The 25,422-nt window shown below is 44.3% G+C and overlaps 1 protein-coding gene across 3 annotated transcripts in view; it reads left to right on the forward strand.

Annotated features, from left to right (window-relative positions):
• LOC147748685 (A.superbus venom factor 1-like) overlaps positions 1–25,422 on the forward strand; it is a 1,068,833-nt gene that overhangs the window by 897,438 nt on the left and 145,973 nt on the right. For all 3 annotated transcript variants that reach the window (XM_086963563.1, XM_086963565.1, XM_086963569.1), the window contains one exon: positions 25,014–25,101. In XM_086963563.1, coding sequence (XP_086819689.1) covers positions 25,014–25,101 — 88 coding nt within the window. The remainder of the gene's footprint in view (positions 1–25,013; positions 25,102–25,422) is intronic.

Genomic DNA, 25,422 nt, shown 5'->3' on the forward strand with positions numbered 1-25,422 from the left:
GTGCACTGCACAGTGTGGGTGAAAGTGGCACTGCGTGTGTGTGAGTGGCTTTGAGTGAGTTGCGTTGCGTGGGTGAGTGGCGTTGCATGTGTGAGTGTTGTTGCATGGGTGAGTGGCGTTGCGTGGGTGAGTGGCGTTGCGTGGGTGAGTGGCGTTGCGTGTGTTTTGTTGCGTTGCGTGTGTGAGTGGCATTGCATGGATGAATGTGGTGTTGCGTGTGTGAGAGTGGGCTTGCGTGGGTGTGAGTGGCGTTGTGTGTCTGAAAGTGGTGCTGTGTGGGTAAAAGTGGCACTGCGTGGGTGTGAGTGGATTTGCGTGGGTGAGTGGCATTGCGTGGGTGAGTGGCGTTGCGTGGGTGAGTGGCATTGCATGGGTGAGTGGCGTTGCGTGGGTGAGTGGCGTTGTGTGTATGAGTGGCGTTGCATGTGTGAGTGGCATTGCATGTGTGAGTGGCGTTGCATGTGTGAGTGGCGTTGCATGTGTGAGTGGCATTGCATGTGTGAGTGGCGTTGCATGTGTGAGTGGCGTTGCATGTGTGAGTGGCGTTGCATGTGTGAGTGGCGTTGCATGTGCATGTGTGAGTGGCGTTGCATGTGTGAGTGGCGTTGCATGTGTGAGTGGTGTTGCATGTGTGAGTGGAGTTGCATGTGTGAGTGGCGTTGTGTGTGTGAGTGGCATTGCATGTGTGAGTGGCGTTGCATGTGTGAGTGGCGTTGCATGTGTGAGTGGCGTTGCATATGTGAGTGGCGTTGCATGTGTGAGTGGCGTTGCATGTGTGAGTGGCGTTGCATGTGTGAGTGGTGTTGCATGTGCATGTGTTAGTGGCGTTGCATGTGTGAGTGGCGTTGCATGTGTGAGTGGCGTTGCATGTGTGAGTGGCGTTGCGTGGATGAGTGGCATTGCGTGGATGAGTGGCATTGAGTGGATGAGTGGCGTTGCGTGGATGAGTGGCGTTGCGTGGGTGAGTGGCATTGCGTGGATGAGTGGCGTTGAGTGGATGAGTGGCGTTGCATGTGTGAGTGGCGTTGCGTGGATGAGTGGCATTGCGTGGATGAGTGGCGTTGAGTGGATGAGTGGCGTTGCGTGTGTGAGTGGCATTGCGTGGGTGAGTGGGGTTGCATGTGTGAGTGGCGTTGCATGTGTGAGTGGCGTTGCATATGTGAGTGGTGTCGCATGTGTGAGTGGCGTTGCGTGGATGAGTGGCATTGCGTGGATGCGTGGCGTTGCGTGTATGAGTGGCGTTGCGTTGATGAGTGGCATTGCGTGGATGAGTGGCGTTGCATGGATGAGTGGGGTTGCGTGGGTGAGTTGTGTTGCGTGTGTGAGTGGTGTTGCTTGGGTGAGTGGTGTTGCTTGGGTGAGTGTGGCATTGCGTGGGTGATAGTGGGCTTGCGTGGGTGTGAGTGGCGTTGCGTGTCTGAAAGTGGTGCTGCATGGGTGTGAGTGGCTTTGCGTGAGTGAGTGGCGTTGCGTGGGTCAGTGGCGTTGCATGTGTGAGTGGTGTTGCGTGGGTGAGTGGCGTTGCATGTGTGAGTGGCGTTGCGTGGATGAATGGCGTTGCGTGGATGAGTGGCATTGCGTGGATGAGTGGGGTTGCATGGATGAGTGGGGTTGCGTGGATGAGTGGGGTTGCACGGATGAGTTGCGTTGCGTGTGTGAGTGGTGTTGCTTGGGTGAGTGGCATTGCGTGGGTGTGTGTGGTGTTGCGTGGATGATAGTGGGCTTGCGTGGGTGTGAGTGGCGTTGCGTGTCTGTAAGTGTTGCTGTGTGGGTGAAAGTGACACAGAGCCTTTGATGTGGCCTGGCACAGGAGAAATGCTGCTGCTGCTAATTAAATATAAAAAGTGTTTAGGGACTCACGGCTGCCGAGAGTAACAAGGCAGTGCTGGGAGGGGGGCTGCGCAGCAACTGAAGTGCTCCTGTTGCACGGCCTGCGGCCGGCCGTGTGAAGTGATAAGCCTTTGAAGTACACAGGCATGCTGTGACGGAGGTGTGAGAGGTCTGGCAGGGAACAGATGGCCTGGCTGTGAAGCAGGGGGCGGGGCAGCGCTGGGGACGCCTGTGGGAGGGTGATTGATGCCTTTGATGGGGGGAGGGAGGAGAGCCTTTTGCGAGCCTGCAGGAGAAATGCTGCCGATGCGCGTGCATGTTTAATCACGTGATTCACGTGAACTTAAAGAAAACCGCGGCTGAAAGCCCATGGTTTGAAGAGGATTTTGGCCACTTGAATTTTCGTTCCCTCAATGCGCTTGCGCGCATTGTAGGTCACGAGACCTAAAAAGAATGGGATGAAAGCTTCTGGACAGAACTGATAATTGCCGCCAAAACTAAGGATCATGTAGGCTTTTAGAAACTGTTAGCCAAGGGAAATAAAATGGGGAGAAGTAGCATGGATTTTTTGGGAAGCAGGCATCTGGGTCAATCATTTTTCAAAACTGTATTTGAGATTACCAACGAGCCAACTAATAATAAGCAATAGGCTGCATCAAACACTGAAGCATCGAACAATATGGAAAGAACCCATATCCCATACTTTAGTATAGAGGAAACTTTGGCAGCAATTGATGTAATTAAGCCCGGTAAGGCCCCAGGCCCCGATAAAATGCCCAGGTGATCAGCTGAAGCATGATAAAGCTGTCTGGGGAACATACATCAATCTTCTTTTTAATGCCGTAGCAATAGGTGTCCCAGTACCAGACCCATGGAAAGGGGCAGAAATTATCACAATTTTTAAAAAAGGAGATCGCCTAGATCCTGCAAATTATCGGCCAATAAGCCTTATCGATACCTTACAAAAGATCTACGCAAAGAAGATTTTAACAAGATTAAATGAGAGGGCAGAGACAAACAATGTTTTATCACAATATCAGGCAAGGTTGGAGTAAAAACCAGTACAATCGATCAGGCTTTTATACTTTTATGCATGGGGTGGAAATACAGGATTTTAAAGGAAGGTCACCTGTATGTAGCGTTTATAGATTTGAAGGCCGCTTTCAACCTTATACCAAGAGATCTGCTCTGCTGCTCCTTAAAAGACCAAGGTGTACCAGAGGAACTCCCCACACAGATAGTGAGACTACACAAAAACAACTATGCAAAAGTCAGATGGGGGCCCAAGGGAGAACTCCCTGAGGCAATTCCCATAAGAAGGGGTGTAAGGCAAGGATGTGTACTGGGACCTACCCTCTTTTCCCTATATGTACATGACGCCCCAAAATATCTTTTTGGATGTAGGCACGATTCACCTAAGCTAGGAGGGCTGCCAGTACCAGCCCATTTATTTCTAGACAACACTATTTTAATATCTTAAACGCAGAAGGAACTCCAAAATCTTTTAAATTCATTTAGCGAATATTGCGATATGAAAGGTCTTGAAATAAATTCAAGCAAAACAAAATACATGGCACTCAAACCACATAAATCATTTAATAACATTTTCATTCAAAAGCAGAAGCTAGAATATGTATCGAACTTTTCAGCTATTTAGGTACCACACTTGACAAAAAATGTACATGGCATCCGCAACTGCAAAAAAACAAGACCATTTTGCTCCAAAATTCAGCACCCATACTAAAAAAGCACAAGAAAAGTATAACTAAGGCAGTGTCACCTGCACTAGAGGTGTACAATTACAGGGCACAATCAGCAACTTTATATGGAGCTGAACTTTGGGGGGACACTTGCATAAATATGTTTGCGGTGGAAGAAAACAAGATCTTTAGGATGCAGTTACGTATTCCAGTACGTACGCCAGTTATCCCCATTGTTATTGATCTGAACAGAAAACGCAATGATCACCAGGCTATATTAAAACTACTGTCATTTTGGGTGCAACTGTGGACTATTGCAGAACTTGCAAGTTACAAAGAGGGGGTAGAAGAGATAGTAAGATATGACCACTGTGGTAGTCTCCAGTGGGTCAATCATGTGAGAACTTGGTTTGAACCATTTCTGGGAAACGCCTGCACTATTGACACCGCCCTCTACAAAAATATTGAAAACAAAATTTTGGGCCTACATGCAAAATTGTTTATCTCATAACTCTGATAATGGCAGATTGACTACACAGTTCCTTCTCACAAAATCTCTTCGCTGTATATAAAATTCCGTTATGGTATTCTGCAAGTTAAATCTAACACAACAAAATGGGGTTTGAAAAATTATGACGATAATGATCATCACTGCCTTTTATGTCATTACAATGCATGAGAAAATGACTATCACATACTGTTCTTTTGCCCAGCATATGCCACACCAAGGCGAAAATGGATTAAACCAATATGTTATAATCTGGGAGTTAGGTCTTGCACTGATGCGACTAGAATACTAAAAATTGATACCTCGCAGAAAATTGTTTTTTAGTGTCAGTAGATACCTGTTTGCTGTCAAATTATTGAGGGAAAAAAGGACTGAAATTTTAATAAGGCCCATGATTTTTTTTTACATACAGCTTGTTTATATTATACACATGTAATTTCTTGCACCAGCACTTTACATCCGCCCTGCATTCAATAGAAACCACTTGATATCTATATGTAGCTTCTTTAGATAAGTATTGTGCTACATCAAGTACCTATATGACCTATTATAGCATTTGCACTTTACCCTTCAACTATGTACTGTACTAAGCACTTTTATGCATTAGTAAAGCACCTGCACTTTATTTGTTAATCAAAATCTATGCATGAGGCTTTAATTTTTCATAAATCTTTGAATGTAACAATGTTTTAATCAGCAAATTCAGAGTTTTTACATACTGGATTAGACCCACTGGCTGATTGATATTTCTATTACTCTAATTCAAGCGGAAACCTTAAAGACCACTCTAAATGTCCAAAGACGCAATTGAGACTGTGTTCCATCTAAATTGTGTTTTAAGATGTGTTCTGTAATTTGTATGTTTGAACAGTTTTTATCTTGTATCTTTCATGGTTTTTTTAAACCGAATAAAGATTACTGAACTGAACTGAACTGAGTGCAGTGCAAACTGCCATCCGTGTCTATCTTCCTGCCACTCGGGTAGAAATTCTAACCTAGAGGCACCTCGCCTTGCCACCTTACCATTTTATGAGCACTAGCGGCAAAAAAATTCTGCTGCACTATGCAGAGCAGAGTTTTATGCGCTCCACAAGCTCCACGGAGCACGGACTGCAGAAAACTCCGCAAACTGAGCAGAGCTCACGACCCAGGCCTAGTGTTGTTGTGGCTATACCTTGAGTCTTGTTCCCATGCAGGCTGAACTGCTGACAGTGCTCATATTCTTCCATCGTCACACGCAGGCTAAACTGCACTGTCTGTACTCACTTCTATCACAGGCAAGACATTTTTAAGCAGCATGAGAGAAGTAGTTTTACTGTGTGCAGACGCCGGAGGCTCTTCTAGTCTTTATATGGATGACTGCATCAGTGGGGGCTAATCATGGTGGCAGTAGTGGTGGCCGAACAACTTCGCCTGCACACAGAACTCCTTGGAATTTGGCAGAGTTTTGGGGAGCTCTGCAGAATTCGATGAAGTGAAACTCCTTTAGCCCCCCCCCCCCACAGGCCTATTTGCAGCAGGATGATAGAGGTCCACACATCCCTTTTCTGTCAGGAAGTGAAGGCTTTCTTGACAAAAGGAGCTGTAGCTGTAGAGACTTGCTAATGTAAGAAGTACACTGTGGTTGCTATTACTGCTATTTTCTGATGCCCAAGATTCATGAAGGCCTTCATTCTACCCTAGAACTGCATCCTCTCATTTTTTTTCCCTAAAGAAGGCAAAGTTCAAAATGCTCACACCAGCTCAGGTCTTGTCAGCCCTGGACACGGGAGACTTGATGGTAGCATTGGTTTTGCAGGATGCATATTTCCACATTGCTGTCCTTTACCTGTGGCTTACAGTGAGCCACAAGCCCTTCAGTTTACTATGCTCCTCTTTGGCCTTACCAGTACCTCGCAGATGTGCACTAAGGTGATGCCATTTGTTGCAGAACATCTGCAGAGATCACAGGTGCCAGTCTTCCCCTATCTTGACAACAGGCTGTTAAAGGTGGGCTCGCTCCAGGCTGTCGTCTCCATTTCCATACTATGGAGGACCTCCTGCATTCTCTGGGTTTCACTATTTCACTCAGGTTCACTATCAACCTTTCAAAGTCACACCTGACTCTCTCTCAGGTGCTCTCTTTCAACAGAGCTGTTTTGGACACAGTGTGGTTTCAGGCCTATTCTCCTAACAACGAGCCCAGGATATTCACGCTATGAAACTGATGTTTCAGCCTCTGTCCTGGATTTTGCTGAGACTGAATCAAAGGATGCTGTGACTCATGGCCTTCATCCTGCTTGTGACACATTCCCACTGGCATATGCGGGCTCTGCAATGGGACCTAAAGTTCCAATAGGCGCTGCACCACAAGAATCTCTCCGACATGGGCCAGATCATGGAGGGAACTGCAAAAGATCTGCTCTGGCAGTTAACAAACCACAACTGGGTCCGCAGGAGATCCCTCGTCCTTCTCCAAACAGATATGACAGTAGAGATGTATGCATCACTCTTGGGATGGGGCAGCCATCTGGGAGCTGTGGAGATCAAAGACCTCAGGGCTCCAGCAGAATTCAGACTCCACATCAACTTGTTGGAGCTCCAGGCATTCTGACTGGCATTGACAGCCTTTCGACCTTCCATCAAGAGAAAGCTAGTACAGGTATTCTCTGATAACACCACCGTCATGTTGTACTGCAACAAACATGGCGGGGGTAGTGGTCCCTTTGTCAAGAGGCCCTGCATCTCTGGACAAGGCTGGCACATCAGGGCATATCCCCGGTAGTACAAAACCTGGTGGGCTCTTTGAATGCCAGGGCAGACAAACTCAGCCAAAGAGGCCTAGCAGATTATAAATAGTGTCTCTAGCCGAAGGTGGTGCAAGGGCTCTTTCAGCAGTGGGGAGGGCTTGTTTAGATTTGTGAACCACTGACGAGAATGCACAATGTCAGCAGTTCTGCACACTGGAGTTTCTAAGATGGCTCTCACTTACAGAAGCTGTTCCTCTTGAGTGAAGTTCAGGCCTCATGTGCTCATTTGCTGATCTCAAGAGGATCAGGAATGACTGGGGCCTAGCCATCCTTGTGGCTCGAGATGGGAAACAGAGAGTCTGATATCCTGAGCTGTTGAGCATGGTCATCAGTCCTCCGATCTGGCTGTGCCTTCAGGAAGATCTGATGCGGCAGCAAGGGAGGGTCCGCCACCCCACCCTGTCCACTGTCTGCCTTCTTGCATGAAGATTGAGTTGTGACAGGGGATAGCTTTTGACCTCCCTCCCAAAGTCTGCAACGTTATCTTGATAGCCATGCATCTCCCCACCAAGACAGTATATGCCTGTCATTGGGGACAACTTGTGGCGTGGTATACTGAACTACAGATTGATCCCCTTTCTGCCCCCATTCTCAGGTTCTTCTCTTCATTCTTTCACTGCCCAGCAGGGCTCTGCTCTATTCACTCTCAAGGGCTTTCTTCCTCTATTTCAGCTTTTCTGCAGTTGCCTGACCAGTCATCCCTCTTCAAACCCCCCACTGTAAATAGATTTTTAAAACGTTTTAATCATCATTACTTATTGAACATGGTTATTCATCCAGGTGTGAGGTCTTGCAGATCTGTCGAAAAGCCAGGTGTTGTGTCCCTTTATGAAATTTGCGAGAGAGTATGACCTTTGCAGGTGGAGGGGTAGGTTGTTCCAGGGCTTGGCAACAAGGTATGGGAAGGACCACCCTCCACTATAGCTTTGACAACTGTTGGGAGTGTGTGCGAGGGTGATGGAGCGAAGTTGTCTGGCGGGTTGGTGGAAGTTCAGGCGGTGATTGATATATGTTGTTCTTTGGTCATGTTGACGTGTGTAATTATCTTAAACTTGCATCTCTTCTGAATGGCGAGCCAATGGAGGTTCCTGAGGTGGGGGATGATGTGGGTACATTTGGGGAGGTTAGGGAGAAGTCTATCCCTTCATTCTGTATGGTCTAGAGTCTCCTGAGAAGTTGGGTCGTGATTCCCGTGTAAAGCGTGTGTCTGTAGTCTAGCTGGCAGGTGACGAGGGCTTGTGTGATGATTTCCTGGTGTTGACAGGGATTCATCTGAAGATTCTGGAGAAGTGTGGCTCAGGGGTTAGAGGCGGTAGACCCGGAAGCTGAGATCGGCCCTGGACCAGGGTTCAATTCCCCTCCTTGGCGGGTCTTGGGCTCAAAAATTCCATGGACTCGATAATTCTCGCTCTGGTGCCTTCTCAACTCACGGGTTCACACTCTGCGACTCTGGGCAATAGCTTGCTTAATCTCCACAATGGCCCCTCGCGGCGGGATGCCTGGCTTTCACCTTGTGGATACCCTGCTGGGGTTATCTCACAGGGGAATACCAGGACGGGTTCCCTAAGCAAGCGCCGGGAAACCCTTTGTGGGTAGCTGTGCGCAATATATAAGCTCAAATACAAATACATGCAGAGGGTGTGGAAGCAGTCGGAGGAGACCATGTTGACCTGTCTCTTCATGGTGAGTTTGCTGTCAAGTATTATGCTGAGGTTGTGGGCATGGTCAGTCAGCATGGGTGTGGGTCCGAGTTTGGGGGGCCACCAGGTGTCTCACAGAGTAGTGATTTTCCTGAAAATCTGGATTTCCACCCAGTCTGTGTTGAGCATCCGGCAGTTGGTCCTTATCCTTGTCAACACTTGTCATGGCGTTCAGAAAATTTGTTCTGGTGGTAGCGGGGTATTCCATGAGTGAGAGGAGGAGTAGGGTGTTATCTACGTAGGATATGATGTTAAGTTCATGTGTTCTGATGTAAGTGTCGAATAGGGTGTGGCTGAGGGATTAGCCTGGGGGGATGTTGCAGATGATGCTCTTGAGCTCTGAGGTGAAGGGTGGTAGGTGGATTTCTGGGTGTACCCTAGGGTAGGATAGGATAGGATAATATTTATAAAAAACACTTATACCCAAGGGTGTCAAGGCGCTGTAGCAGACAATAGAGGAGAAAGTAAGAACATGCACCTGCAGCTACCTAAGATGATAAAAGCCAGGTTTTCAGATGTTTTTTTAAAAAACAGGTAAGAGTCCGCGTTGGAGATAGAGGTGGGCAGGGAGTTCCAAAGCTTGGCAGCCGCTACCGAAAAGTAGCGGCTGCCCCATCTGGTCCTGCGAAATCTGAGTGTCACAAGGTTTTTCTGGGAGGAGGATCTCCGGAGCCTCTCACCCCTCCTCATCCTGTTTGGAAGGATGCAATCTTTTTGAGGGGGTCGCCCTGGAGGCCAGAGTGGTGGAGTCTTCTGATAAGGGTGTGGTGGGATAATATGTCAAACACAGCTGAGAGGTTGAGGAGGATCAGGGCTGCTGTTACACCTCTGTCGAGGATGGTTATGATGTTGATGGCGGTGACGAGGAGGGTTATGATGTCATCAGTGGTGGGGATCAGGCTGTCTCGGTGCTATGGTTGGCCCAGAAGCCAGATTAGGGAGTTGATCAGTTTGTTTCTTTCTAGGTGTTCGGTGAGCTGATATTTGATGGCCTTCTGGAGGTTTGTGTGAGGTACAGAAGCAGGGATTTGAAGCAGTAGTTTTTTAGGTCACTGGATTCTTTGGAGGATTTCTTCAGTAAGGGTCTGACTTCTGCTTGTTTAAATCTATCTGGGAAAGCCATGGTGATTGATGAGATGAGGATGGAAGTGTGTTTGTTGCTGATTTCTTTGTGTCTGAGGTTGAAGAAGTGGTGGAGGCAGGGGTCAGAGTGTTTTCCAGAGTGGATGGAGGTCATGATGTCTGTGGTGCTCTGCTTGGTGAGTAGATTACAGGCAGTAAGCGGGTAGCTGTGGGTGGTGTCCGTTGGTGTGCAGAAGTTGTTGGTGTCAGTGGGTTTTGGATCGAAGTTGCTGTAGATGGTGGGAATCTTTTAGTGGAAGTAGTACACCAGAGTGTCACAGAGTTCTTGGATTGGGCGTACCATGTTCTTGATGGCTGACAAGCAGGATAACTCTATGACAATGCTGAAGAGTTCTTTGGTGTAGTTGGCACTTGCTTAGATGAAATCTTTCAAGGAGTGTATTTTTGTGTTCTTTATGCATTGGTGGTATTTGTTGTGGGCTAACTTGAAAGTGGCTCAGTCTGTGGGGTCTCTGCTGGTGCACCATTTTCTTTCAAGCCACTTGCAGTTGCGTTTGTTGGTCCAGATTCTGGTGCATACCAACCAAATTGTTTTGTGGATCGGCTGGCTTTGGCTGGTTTCATGGGGGTGACTCTGTCAGTGTAGTTGTTGATCCAGGCAGACACGTTCTGGATGGCCTATTCCAGTTCAGTTGCAGTGTTGGGCTGGATGGTGTAAAGGACGTCCATCCATTGGGTCTCCGTCACTGTGTTTCTGTAGAAGTCGGAGGAGCTCATAGGGCCTGATGGTGGTGAAAGGGGAGCCTGTGATGGTGAAGTAGACAATGGAGTGGTCAGTCCAGATATGTTTGGTGACATGGCTGTACTTGTCTCTGGCCGTGAAGATCGGGTTCAGCATATGTCCTACCTACTGTGCTGGTCGGTGACCAGCTGGGTTGGGCCAATGTTGCTCATGCTCATGATAGGCACAAATGGATTTGCACTGCAGCCTCCATTAGGTAGGCACTGGGGAAGGAGGGGTGCTGGGTGGTGGGAAGTGGGAGGCAGAAGAGTTGAAACGGAAAAACAGCTGGAAGCCATACAACATTCATACCCACCTTCTCCTTTCATTATGCCTCAGTGGGACCTCAATCTTGTCTTCACTTTCCTTATTTGTGCTCCTTTTGAGCCTTTCTACAACTGTACTCTCAGGTTCCTTACTATCAAGACAGCCGTTCTCATGGATATCTCTTCTGCCTAGAGGGTCATCTAGCTTCATCCTTTGACATCCAAGCCTCCATACCTGAACATCTAGCCTGACAAACTGGTGTTCATACAAGAGCATCCTTTCAACTGAAAGTGGCCACCCACTTTCATGCAGGCCAGTCCATCTCTCTGCCTTCTTTTTACGCTCTACCGTGACCAAGACTTCCGGGTGAACGACCCATTCTTTGTTGGGTATGTCGGAGTGATGAAAGAATGTGCCTTGCAGAAGTGGATCATCCATCAATGGATTATGCTCTGTATCAAGATCTGATATGCATTGGCCACTGAGGGCTTGTGTGCTCATTCACCAGAACTAAAGCTGGCAGCACTGTGTTAGCACGCAGAGTTCCGGTCCTGGATAGCTGACAGACTGCAGCATGCATTTCCTTACACACATTCACAAAACACTACTACCTGGACAGTCAGGTCTGTCATGATGGGCATTCTGTCCGTTTGTTTAGGCAGGACTTTCTCGTATAAAATTGGCCCACAGAACCACCTCTGAGGAAGTATTGCTTGGGTATCTATTCACAAGATAAGCAATCCGCTGCTAGAAGTCTATTTCAGATGAACAAGTTACTTACCTTCGGTAACGTCTTATGTGGTAGAGACTATCTAGCTGCAGATTCCTTACCGACTCACCCATTCTCCCCACTTTGCAAATGGATTTCCAGTGACAAGGCTGTTCCCTTTCAGGGCCCTAGTTTTCAACACCAGTGGTCAGTGTTCTTCATGGCTCCTGGCAGGGAAAAGAAACTGATGTCAGCGTGCTGGGGTGGTGCCTAGATAGGCATTGCACACCACTTCCGGCGTGGACAACAACAATGCCTCACGGAGCTGAACGACACCACCTACCAGCACGCAGGGGTATTGCTCCAGAAACATTTCCGGATCTAGTCTGCGGTCTGGAGATAATTCACAAGATAATTCTTGCACCCAGAGACTTGGCAATACTCCTATGCTTCCAACCAGATGAGATCCGAGTTCCGACGAGATTATTTGTTAGTTCCAGCATGACATATGGGGCTGTGCCTGGACACAGTATTCCTTCTGAGGGGATTTTCAGATCAGTCACCCTTAGTCATACCCTGGGACAACAAAAGCCTAGAACTGGAGCTGAATGGAAACTAGACCTCTGTGAACTGACCGACTGGGAGACACGACGATTTGTACAAGAAGCAACAGACAGTTAATTTTGGGACAATATGGGATCGGTTTCCTGAGAGATAACAATATAGGAAGGATATACAACATTAGTGAGAGATCAAATAATATCACATGCCTCCAGGAAATTGAAGGAGCTGAATCGATTAATGGTGAGGGAATCATAACTTATAGTCTCCTAAGCGCGGACTTTGCTTTACAGATTGAAAAACCAGGGAGGGATACAGGAAACCTGATTTGGAAGAGGCAAGGGTATTTTAATCTAAGCAATGCAAAATATTTAAGGTGGGAAATAAAGCTGGGAAACTTCTGGCTTGCTCACACGAAGAGGAGGTCCAGAGACAAACTTATAAGAAGGCTTCAGACAATACAGAATTCAGTGGCCAAACTGATTCTTAACCTGCCCAAATGGACCCACATCACCCAACATCTGAAGAACTTCAACTGGCTTCCCATCCAGAAATGATGCCAAATCAAGTAACTGACACACACCTACAAAGCCCTCCATGACCAAGGACAAGCATACACGAACCAACGCCTAAACGTCCACCAACCATCCAGAAACCTTTGCTGTGCCTCCCTCATATAGACCACGCATTCGCCGTAGCCACAGAGGGACCACTCCTTATCGAACCTCACCACTAAATCCTAAAAAACCCTCCCAATTCACTCCCGAACATCACCCTCACTAACGGACTTCGGGAAGGGACTCAAGACCGGCTTTTCAACTAAGCCCAACAACCCAGCACCTGGATACCCGCATGGGTGATAAGCCATGCTTTACAAGTACTGATTCATTGATTGAGAGATGGGTGCATAATGGTGACACCAGGCTGCTGCTCTGGGATGGAGATGCACCCTGGATAGCATTGTCAACACTGACTAGGAAGCCTGCAGAGGGGGGTGCAGCACTGCCTGATTTGTATCTTAACATTGGACACCTCTGTTAAATGTGGGTAATGACTGGTCATTTGTCAAGCAGTATTAGCCCTCGCTGATGACTGGCAGATGGGCAATGGACCCAGTCGGCTATATAAAACATCTCTATGGCAGAGGGAAACTAAATGGCCTCTCAACCCCAATGGGAATGGAGCTCAAAATCTGTTGGCTAGTGATTAAAAAGCTGGGTTATCAGGATAAATTGACATTGGCGACCCTGCCATGAGATGCGGCCACCTTTGCAGCACATGTAGTCACAGTCCAAGCATATAAGGTGGACAGATCAGATCTCAGAATCCTTAGGGCAACTAGATGATTCAGTGTGCCCAGGACCCTACAGACAGGTTTAAACCATTTTTACTGAGGAATCCTGTAAGCTGGGTAAACAAACAATACATGAGCGATTGTCTCCGACACATCTATACAACAAGGGCAACATTTGGATACAGGGATAAGCTTAGACCAACTCCGTACAAGTGCTTTGAGAGGAAGACTGTAACCCTGGGCGGAGCTTGTGGAGTTTCACTACGTGGAATTGTGCGGAGTTCCTAGAAAACTTCCCCGTAGTTCCGTGAACTGCTGAGTAATTTTTGAAACCCATTTTACTTTTACACGGATGCTTCGTTCGTCTACTTACTATTTATTATGTAGTATGCCATTATATTCCACAAGATAGCAGCAATACTTCAAGTGAAGGTAAAAAAGTGAAATAACTTTAAATAAATATGACAGCATTGAAAAAATATGATAATGCCTGAAGAGTGGTGAGGAGCAGAACTCGAGGGGGGAGGGTAGAGGAAGAAGAGTGAACGTGGACGGAAGAGGGATATAATATAAATATAAAACAATTAATATATTAAAGAATAGCAGAACTATAATAAAAATGTAATATATTTAATACATTTTAAAATATATGTGACTAATATACATATTTATAAGAATAAAACATACATATACACTAATGTATATGTTTATTTACATACATATAATTAAAAAATATTATTAAACTAATAATTTCAATTTATATTATGATTTTTTGAGCTGTAATCATATAGCAAATAAATATACATCATTATATATGTAGATAGATACATATACCCAAGAACATAAACCATTATCAATTTATTTACTAATAAAAAGTAATCAACATAAAAAAATACAATTTACAAAAAATATATTACACATTTAAAACATTGTTACTTATTATATTTTAATTTTAAATAAACAAAAACATAAAAATTTCAATTGAAACAAAATAAACTAAACTACAAAATTCTACAAATAATACATATACTATTCCCACTCCACTTTACACTACAGTAGGGTAAGCGTTGAACTAGGGAAAGTAAAATTTACTATTTTCACTCCAATATATGCAACCATAGAGAAAGCATTGGATTGAATTGGGGGAAATTACTATTCCCACTGCAGTTGATACAATAGTAACAAAAGGGTTGGACTCAGGAAGGATAAAAAAACACAATTACCACTCCAGCCTCTGCAAAAGTAGGGAAAGTGTTGAATTCATGGTTGCAACATTTACTCTTCCCACTCTATTCAGTGCAACAGTAGGGAAGTGTTGGATTTCAGAGGGGTGAAATGTACTATTCCCACTCCAGTTAGTGCAACAGTAGTTCAATTGCGGAGGGGTAAAATGTACTATTCCCACTCCAGTCAGTGCAACAGTATGGAAAGTGTTGGATTGCGGAGGGGTAAAATATACTCTTTCCACTCCAGTGATTCCAACAATAGGGAAAGCATTGGATTGAGGACGGGCAACACTTATTTTTCCCACTCCAGTCAGTGCAACAGTAGGGAAAGTGTTGGATTGTGGAGGGGTAAAATGTAATAGGCCCACTCCGGTCAGTTCAAGAATTGGAAAAGTGTTGGATTGTGGTGGGGCAAAATATACTACCCCCACTGCACTCTGGGTAACATTAGAAACACACTAATTCACTTCAGGAAAATAAAAAATTTAAGAACTATATTCAATAACAAAAAAATTAAATATTTAAATATAAATATTCTGTACATAAATAAAAAATTAAAAATTACACATTCATTACAATGTTTAATGCATATTATAAATGTATACAAATATTGGGCCCAATTCACAAAAGTAATCTGAGACAAAATGCTAACTTTACCACTTTCTGTATTCACAAATGGCATTTAGGACTACTCCTCAATGCCCTTTAATCCTAGCATTATGACTTTCGGTATTCACAAAGGGCATTTAGGAGCAGTAAAGTTTGGAATCCTAACGGTACTACTCCTAAATGCCCTTTGTGAATACCGAAAGTCGCAAAGTTAGGATTAAAGGGCATTTAGAAGTAGTAAAGTTAGGAATCCTAAGCTCGGAGGTGTGGCTCTGAGCAATTTTTTGGGTGGTGTGGGCAAGCATGCTTTAACTGTTTCATGATTTTTTTATATTGCACGATGAATTTGTCATTGTTTGAATGAATTTGAAATACCAGAGCCACATAATTATCAACCTCTTTTTTTGTTGCCCCTTTGCTCAGACAAACTTTGGGCGATATTTTTGTTAGCGGTATAGTCACAGTAGATGTCAGCCTATGAAAGGCAGACTGTTGAGGAACCGTGACTGCCTTCTAAGAATTCCCAGACTGGGGCTAAGATCTTAGCACATTATTCTGGCAATGTGTGCAAGCATGTTTTAATTGTTTTATGAAATCATTTTTATGTAGCGGGATGAATTTGTCAGTTTGGTTTAATTTGAGTTTGATGAAATAGCATAGCCACATAACTTTCAACTTAATTTTTTACTTTTGTGTCCTTTGCTCAGACTGACTTTGGGCACCAATGTTGTTAGTGATCTAGTCATTATAGTTGTTAGCCTATTTAAGGCAGACTTTTGGGCAACTGCGCCTGTCTTCTTTAAATGATCAGGCTGGGTATCAAAGCTCTTAGCACTTTATTGGGCAACATGTCCAAGCATGTTTTTAACCATCTCTGTCTGTTCTCGGAGGCTATGCTTGCCCCGGGCTCAGTCTGCCACTGTAGCTGGGGGTCACCCAACTGATGTAGGAATAGCAGATTAATTGTGCCCATAGTGCCTATGGCTTCGGAGCTATAAACTACGCGTCTATCTCGATTGCCATCATGACCACCCCACCCCTGGTGCAGCCTCTATTTGCCCGGTCCAGCAAACAACAGAGCAGCTTTTCTTCAGGCTTCTCTCCAGTTCAGATGTGATCTGAGGTCTGGGTGGCAGGGGTGCCACTTTTATGCCATGTTACAAATCCAGGGGGTTGTGGTGAATAACTAGGCGATAGGCTACCAGGTCCTCTCCCATCTGATGATGTCTTTTGGGAAAATGTGGCATCTGGCTATCTTAGAGTGCACTATTCTGCCCACTCCCAACATGTCAGAGCCTTTCCCTTGGTCTATGGAGTTCCAACACAGAGATCTGGCTACTTGGGGCTGTACTGACTTCGAAAACCTGGTTTGACAACAGCTTTTCCTTCTGTGCCTGAGATGCCAGCCTGTCAGCTAAAATAAAAGAGCAGCCTATTCCATGTGTGATGATCATTTGCCCATAACAGGCGTCTTGCCTTTTGAGCTCACACCTACTCTGTCCATACTGCCCGAAGTAGGGCACACCGGTCTCCTCAGCAGGTCCTTTGTCTTCCATCCAGTGAGTTGTTTACATCTTTCCCCATGAAAGCAGAAGGCTCTCAGTCACACAGACAGCAGCCTTGTGAAACTGTAATTGGTCACTGGAAACTTTAGACAACAAACTGACACAATATACAGTTGTCATTTCTAAAATAGCTAAATTACACTTGAGCAGGAAGTTTAGGTTTAATGTAATGGTTTATTTGACACCTTAAAGTAGCATATTTAGAAGTCCCATTCAGGAGATATCACTTGTTGAAAATTGGGTGACTGGTAGAGGGTAGTAAAACCTTATTCAACCACAAATTCTGTTAGGGTGAAGTCACAAGCAATGCTATGTTTAACTCTCTTGTAGCTTGGCAAAACGCAGTCAGGCTTAACTTAGAGGTAACATGCAAAGTATTTATGGAGTACTTCTAAAAGTAATAAAGTAATAACGTGAAAACACAATACACCAATATAGATGGTTTGAGACCTAAACAACAAAAATCCAATCAGTAGAACCAGAGATATGCAATTAATTTTTTTTAAGTATGTATAGGGCATAAAAGCACAAAGTATCTCTCACTGTTATCTGGTTGTGTGAGACAGGGTGAATGTCATAACGTCTGGCCAACTGTGATGGAGTGTGAGCTGAATACAGGTTAGTCCAGCTGAGTATCTTACCTTCTCAAACCCCGGCGTAAAAAAAACCAGTTCACAGTGGATGGGGCCGCGAGGAGCAGGAAGAACAGCACAGAAGGTTATGAATGTAGCGCGTAGAGCAGGCTGGGCATCACTGATGATTGTTGTTGTAGCACAAAGATTCTGTTGGGCGTGGCAGATGGTTGATACTGAAGATTCACGTTGTTAGTCATCGAGGGCAGTTAAGGCTGTAGCGTGAGGTGCGGCTCTTGCATTGCGAGGCATCTTGGATGGTCACTGTGGAGCAGAGAGTTGGGTTCACTGACACTTCATGTTGGCGGGTGGTAAGACCTTGGCACAAACAAGCCCGTTCACAGCCGTAAAGCATCTAAAACTTTGGGTTTCTCTTTTCCTTTGAGGAGAAGCTCCACTGATGCCACAGTAAGGGTCCAGGACCTAATTCTTAAGGGCACCCCGTGCAGATTGGGTTCTCATTCCAGCAAAGGCTAGCAGGGCTCAGGTCATTCCAGGCAGTAGGTCTGTTGCAAAGGACCTCTGGAGCGTCTTATGTTGCTGTAATTCAGCACAGGTGGCAAGTCAGCTGACTCTTGAAGTGAATTCAGCCTGGGATGAAGGGTGCAGGTCCAGTCTTCCTTCTCAGCAAGCAGCACAGTAGGCAGAAGAGCAGCAGAGTAGTGGGGCAGCAAGGTAATAGTTCTTCTGGTAGCAAAGCAGCACAGTAGTCCTCCTCCTGTTGTGACCACAGGTCTGAATAGTTGTGTCTGAGGGTCCAATACCTATACTTGGTGCCAGCTTTAAAGTAGGAATAGGTTCTGGGGATTTCCACCCCTGTGGTTGGAATTTTCTTCCTGGGCCTCAGCTTGTCTGGAGTTACAAAACACTAGTGTCAAACCCTTTGTGAGCATGCTCAGACAGAACCTTTGTGATGTATAATTGTTGTAGGTGACAGCCTTCCCCATTATCCTGCCACCAATTCCCCCTTTGTCTAACTGTGTGAGAGCAATACAAAAAAGATCGATTGTGAGCTACACCTAGTCATGTGACCCAGGAGCAGGCTGCAGGCACCAAGTTGCTTGGACAAGAAAATGCTAACTTTCTAAAAATAAGGATTTGACTAGGGCTTGAAAGTCCAAGACAGTGTGTGCACTACCTATCCCACTCATGAATGAATGTATCATCACATTTATACATCAAACGTAATACAATTTTAAGAACTTTTTGCTCAAGTACTAAACATAAACATGCTGTTTTTTTACACGTTATAACTTTCAAAAATTGTAACTTAAAATCCAGCTTTATCATTAAAGAGGCTTTTAAATTACAATTCTTTAGACATCAAACTTGATATACCCACCTGCTCCCAATTAAAAGGTATCATTAATTAAAGGCAATAAGGTAACCCATGGTTATCTTACAGGGAGGCAGGCCTTGCAGTAGTGAACATGCAGTAGTGAACAAGTAATTTAAGAGTTTTTCACCACTAGGTCATATAAATGTTAAAAGTACATGTCCACATTTATAAATTCACGGCTCTTTAGGGCCAATCCTAGGAGTTACTTATAGGTATTAAAAAGGAAGCTTTATGCCTGACAAAAGGTTCATTTTACCAGTTTGATATAGTAGTTTAAACTGAACACACAGGCTGCAAAGGCAGGCCTGAAACATTTTAAAAGGCTACTTAAGCGGGTGGCACAATAAGTGCTGGCTGTAGGAAAAACAGTAGTGTTTAATTTACAGGCCCTGGGTACATGTAGAACCACTTTACAAAGGACTTACAAGTAAATTAAATATGCCAATTGGCTACTAGACAATTTCTTCATGTTTTAGGCAGTGAGCACAAGCACTGGTCAGCAGTGCTAAAGTGCACAGACTCCTAAGGCCAATAACAATGAGATCATAAAAAAATGGAGACGTAACACTAAATGTTTTGGGGAAAACCACCCCAAGATTGATAGGCCTGAGCACTGTTGAGTTGTCACCCTGCACTCCATACTTGCCTGTGGCCTACTAGTCTCTCTATGCTAAAAACAATAATGCAGGGTTTTTACCGTTAGAACATGTAAAGTTAGCCAAACACATGTCCTTTATTTTTTATTACAATGGACTCTACCTTTAGAACTCAGTAGGCCTGCCTTAGGGGTGGTTTATAAATTTTAAATGGAATGTTTGGGTTTTGCAATCTATTTAAAGGGCATAGTAGATCTAGCACATTAAAACTGCCCTCTCAGCCTGCAATGATGGTTGGGAGTCATGCTTTGCTTTGTTGTGGTAGCACAAAAAGTGCTGCAGTCCACGAGTGACTTTAATTAAAAGGCCATAGGCACCCCTGCTACCATATGTAAGAGACATTTAAGTAAGTGAACTTATGCCAATTGTGGGTAAAACAATTAGATATACATCTTTACAGGTATAATGCACTGGCGCTGATGGATGGCTGACATGTCTCAGTGCACTCTCAGGGGCATAATATCTAGCAGGGTGTTAAATATTATCGCCGTTTTAGCGGCAGAAAGCTGCTGCTAAAGTGGTGATAATGGGCTTGATAATATGCCCTTAAGAATTCTAATAGAAACCCATGTTCTGGTGTGAACATGGGCTTCTATTGGAATTCTCCAGGGCATATTATCGAGCCCATTATTGCCGCTTTAGCAGCAGTTTTCTGCCGCTAAAACAGCGATAATTTTAACGTCCTGCTTTGTAATATGCCCCCACGAGTTGAAAAACCAACAGTTTCAGTCTAAACGTTTGTGGTGATCATGAAAAAAGAAGCATTTTCTTATGTAAAGCCAGTCAAGTCAAGTCAAGAAGAACATAAAAAAAAAAATCATTTCAAAATATATTTACAACTGTATTACAATAAAACTCAGCTCATCTTATACAAGGTACTCCAATTACAGCTCAGTAATTATATAACATTTCCTGTGTTGAAGCACCTTCTTTAAAAACATAGCTAATCTCCACGCTATATGCTCATTTTCCAATAGCTGTATTAAAAACATGGCTGGGCGACACTGTCTAAGCCCCTGATTTTTTTTAAATGGAATAATCCAGACTTTCCTTGGCTTAGTATAACATTTACAGAACAAGACTAAATGCATAGTTGATTGTTCAGAGATTTTGTCACAGGGACACAGTAAAATTGTGGGAGCAATCATTCATTTTCGGTAATGACACTAATCTATGTATATTTCCCAACCTAAACCTAGTAAAAAAAAACCTGTTGAATGCTCCGGGTACAAAAGATAGGTAAGGCTCCATCCTCAGGGTTGTACACAACAACTGATGTTGCCTCACACTAGTTTTAGGAATTTCCCCTACCATTCTGATGGAATCCAGTAAATGGAGGCCCTCTTATTTTAAAGTCTTTCTATGAATCTCCAGAATGGAGGTTGGGTTTGAAAAATATTCTGGATGACCCAGATCGTTCATGAAATCATGGACAAATCTAATCCAGGAAATCATTAAAGCCCCCTCCAACCTCAAGGTATCTTACAGGATCTCCCTGTTTAACATAGTCTAATCTTTGCACCAAACTCAGGGCCCCAAGAGTTTTAACTCTAATTTTATAAGATCATCAATATAATGGAGACCCAGCTTCTCATGGCAGGCATACAAAGAGGTACTCGCTGGTACAGAAAGAATATACCTTTGAAAAGGGGTTTTCAACCATTTGCAGCGGAATGGTATTTACAAAACCCCACACTCCTACCCTATAAGTTGCCATTGTAATATATTTGGCTTTATATATTTGCAGGAGTTGCAGGGATGGTTTCCTGCCTAGTTTTTTTGGCAAAAGTTACTAGGGCTTATGTTGATCTAGTGAATGCCAATTGCTTTAGCAGAACTGGTTTTTACCCATGAATCATGCTGATTGAATAAAATAGCTAGGTAGGAGAAACTTATGGTTGAAGCTAACTTCTTCCCTTCTACAAACATTTCTTGTGTCCTCTGAATCCCTTGTCTGCATCTCATGACGGAGGTCTTAGAGATGTTAATATTAAGACCTAAATCCTTCATAAAATCGCTGAAACTATCCAAGGCTTTCTGGAGGCCGGTTTGAGTGCGTGCCGTCAGCAGGGCATCATCTGCATAAAGGAGTGCAGGTATAGGCCGGCCTCCAGCTTGGGGAAAGTCTTTGCCCTTCAAAAGTAGTGCTTCTCTCGTTGATGTAAAGATTGAAAAGAAAAGGGGCTCACACATATCCTTGTCTAACCCCTCTCCTGATGGGAAAGGGAAAGCCCCCCACCAAATCATACCGGTAACTTATTGAAGCTCCGCTGTACAACGGTCTTAGAAAAACAATAATTTGGGGATCAACCCCTACTGCTCAAGGACCTACCACCAATCTGTTGTGTCTTACAGAATCAAAGGCCACGGTGAGGTCCACGAAAGCCAAAAAAAGGCTCCTTTTGTTTGCTCTAGTATACTTGTTTATCAAGATGGACAAATTCAAACTCTGTTCTATTGTGCCAAGTCCGGCACAAAAGTGGTACGTTAAGTCTGATAAAATCGGGTTGTCTTCTGCCCAATCTTGTAGGCGCTCCAAGACAACCCGCCCTGCAACTTAAGCCATGGAGTCCAGAAGGGAGATCGTCTATTGCACCCTGGATCCTGGCGATCCCCCTTTTTGAAAGATTGGAATAATTTTTGGTTGTGCCCAGGTCTTAGGAATAGTTGACTTAATACTGGCATTAATGCCTTGTCTGACCCCTCTCCTGATGGGAAAGGCTGGGTGAATTCCCCCCCCCCCCCCCCGAACCATACCGGACACTTGTGGAAGCTCTGCTGTACAACGGTCTTAGAAAAACAATAATTTGGGGATCAGCCCCTACTGCCTCAAGGACCTACCACAGCCTGTTGTGTTGTGAAGGAATCGCCAAGGGCCTGAGAGGAGCTGGCTCCCTGTTAGGAAGTCCTAGGTACAAAAGGACTTTACCCCCCCCCCTGCCCCCCTCCAGCTTCCCAGAACTCTGCTGAGAGAGTTCTGTCCTTCCTAGAGTGCTTGGCCCAGTTGTGATGCCTCTGAAAGTTGTACCTGTGCTTGGGAAGCTGGAAATCAAGATACTAAAGACTTTCTGCAAAGTTTCACGCATCGCTCGCTTGCGGAGCGCATCCCTGTCAGTGCGAGGAAATTCCCACCGCCGCGAAGGCCGAAATCATTGCAGCGCCTGTTGCAACTGCCAGAGTTGTCGCATCCTTCGCTTGCGGAACGCACCAGTCCGGTGCGAGAATATTACCATCACTGTGAGTATCGTCGTAGAGCCTGTCGTAATTGGGTGAGATCGTTGCATCGCTTGCTTGCGGACCACATCACGTCGCTGCGAGAGTCATCACAGAGCCATCACGTCGAGGGGCACCGAGAGGAGAAGATCACCGCTGAGCCGTGCATCGTCTCCGCACCATAGATCGTCGCAGCCCCGGAGATCGTCACACTGTACCTTTTGCGAGCCACTTCCACAGAAACATACGCACCGGAATCCACACAAGGTATTGCATACCTCCCCATACAGACCGGAGTCACTGCAACATGCCCGCTGCGTCCAGCGGGGTTGTCGCATCGCCTCCCCAGAGTCTCTGGATTGACTCATCTCTTGCTTTTCAACGCTGCAGTTTTCACTTGGAACTTTTGTCGCATCTAAAGGTACTTTTGGCTAAAACGTGGCGCTTCTGTGTATTATTTTAAAGCAACATTAAGAACACTTTTGAAACCATATTCTTGAACTGTGTATGTTGGATTTTTGTCATTTTGGTCTTGTCTAGTTTAGATTAAATACGTTTATTTTTCTAAACTGGTGTGGAATTCATTTGTGGTGTTTTCACTGTGTTACGGTGAGTGTTGGTACAAATACTTTACACATTGCCTTTGATAAGCCTGTCTGCTCGTGCCAAGCTACCAAGGGGGTGAGCAGGGGTTATCTAAAGAGTGTATCCCCCTTACCCTGACTAGAAGCAAGGGTCCCTAGTTGGACATTGGTACCTACCTCTGCCAACTAGAGACCCCCAGATCCAACAATTCCCAATGCATATTGCCTTCAGGGCTTCATTTAGATTCTTTACCACTAATCCAAGACCATCACAGGGAACATTGTTATATAAGTTTGTCAGTATAATGTGGTGGGTTGCATTTAATGTTAGTTCAATTACATGGTAATAACATTCCCCCATATAAAAATGAATTTTAATTAGAGTCAACCTATTAGAAATATAAGTGCAGATACCACCCTCTGGTCTTCCTCCATACCCTTCACTGCTAGGGAGTGAAAGATCTTAAAACTGTTTATGTGGAGTGGGTCAATTTCCCAAGTTCCCTGCAGACATAAGATATCAGTATTCCCAATAGATTTGACCCAGACTGGGTTCTGTAACTTGGTACGTAATCCTGATATGTTCCATGAAATAACAGAACAGGTAGTAGTAACCGGCAAAGGCAAAAGACTGACTGGAATGCATTCTCTGCCTCTCATGTTCACACAGTGCTCTTGTTTATATATCAGGGCGCCTATTCAGTTTCATCATTACACTGATGACACATACATCTCTTACATTTAATCACAAAGTGAGTTTAGGTAATCTACGAAAAAGAGTCCATGAATCACATGTACTTTTTTCTATTTGCCAAATGTATTATTTATATAGGGGTGTGTGTTTGGGTGAGTATGTGTGTGTGTATATGTGTATATACATATATAGAAAGAGAAAGGAGTAAGAAAGAGACTAAACAAGAGAGGATCAAGAGAGGGAGAAAAAAGAGAAGGGCAGATAGAAAAAGATAGAGAGATAAAAAAGAGTGTGATAGAGAGAGGGAGATAGAAAAAGGGGAGAGAGAAGAAGAGAGAGATAGGTGGAAGAAACATGGAAGTAGAAATGAGAGAGAGTAGAGGAAGAAAGAGAGAAAGATCTGCAAACCTCTTAGACTGTACTCAGTGAATGGAAAATAGAACTTGAGATCAGGAGAGTCCACAAAGCACAACACATAGGGAACAAAGGGCCATAACAGTTTTCCTGAGAGAACAAACTTTGACCCAGAGAGAAATGATGGCTGAGCAGGTGATTAATGACAGCTGAAAGAAGTAGGCCGGAAAAGAGGTCGAAGCATCAAAAAATTATTTACAAAAGTGAGGCTTGTTTTGACAAAATTGAATAATGTCGGGGAGGCAGGAAAAAGAAGCTTCAGAGTGAAGAAGCTGTTTGAGCATTAATATTTACTTTCCTGTTAAAAAAGCTCTATATTGGAGGAAGAGTCACAAATGACAGTAGAAAGTTGGTCTGAGGTAAACTATCTGAATGTAAGGCCATAAAGCGTTAAGACATTGTGAAGGTTGGGAAGAAGCACATGAAAGACTCCAATAGACAGCAGTGTGTTTATAATATCACTTTCCACTTGAAAGCCTCAAATGTTCTTCTTTTGATGATTTATTCAATTTTTATTCCTTTTGTATGTTATACCGCAAACAATTTTTCTTGGATAAAGGATATATGAGATGTGATACATTTGGTCTCTGCAGGCTTTCATACTTCCAAACAAAACCATATTTCAGGCATGGAAAATGCTAAATGAAATACTGGTTTGGTGGGACTCCTGAGATAGGAGTTTGCCACTCAGGAGGCCTTTACTTCTGAAGCTACTGAGAACCACATACACAGCCTGTTTATAGTGGCTGCATGTTTATTTTTGAGTCTAAGCAGTAGAGTTATTTTATGTATTAGTTTTAATTTTCCTAGTCTGCTGTGAGTTTGATGTTTTAGTGATTCTTGCGTGACCCCTTTTCAGGTATCTTGGAGAAGTCAATTCCACCATGACCATTGTGGACATTTCCATGTTGACTGGATTCTCCCCAGATATTGATGATCTCAGGAGGGTAAGTGTGAAGCCACAAACCTAAATGGGGCTAAAAGGTATGATGACACACTACATCACTTTGCAAGTGTCTCCCTTGTGTAGCTCCAATTTCTGATGATGAAGTATATTGCATTTCCTCCTCATTACAAGATTACAAGATTGTCCTAGCAATAGCTGATGAGGTTGATACTAAATCTCAGACCACTGTCTCATATCATGATTGGCCAACATGTTTTTGCATTAATGAAGAGGCTCTACCAAAAGAAGACAGACAGAAAGACATCTCCCAGTTGATGTAGAAAAATGGACTACCACTTTCAGACACCTACATATGTGTTTA

The sequence above is a fragment of the Lissotriton vulgaris genome, chromosome 1_1, assembly GCF_964263255.1.
Source record: "Lissotriton vulgaris chromosome 1_1, aLisVul1.2, whole genome shotgun sequence".
NCBI classification, from domain to species: domain Eukaryota; kingdom Metazoa; phylum Chordata; class Amphibia; order Caudata; family Salamandridae; genus Lissotriton; species Lissotriton vulgaris.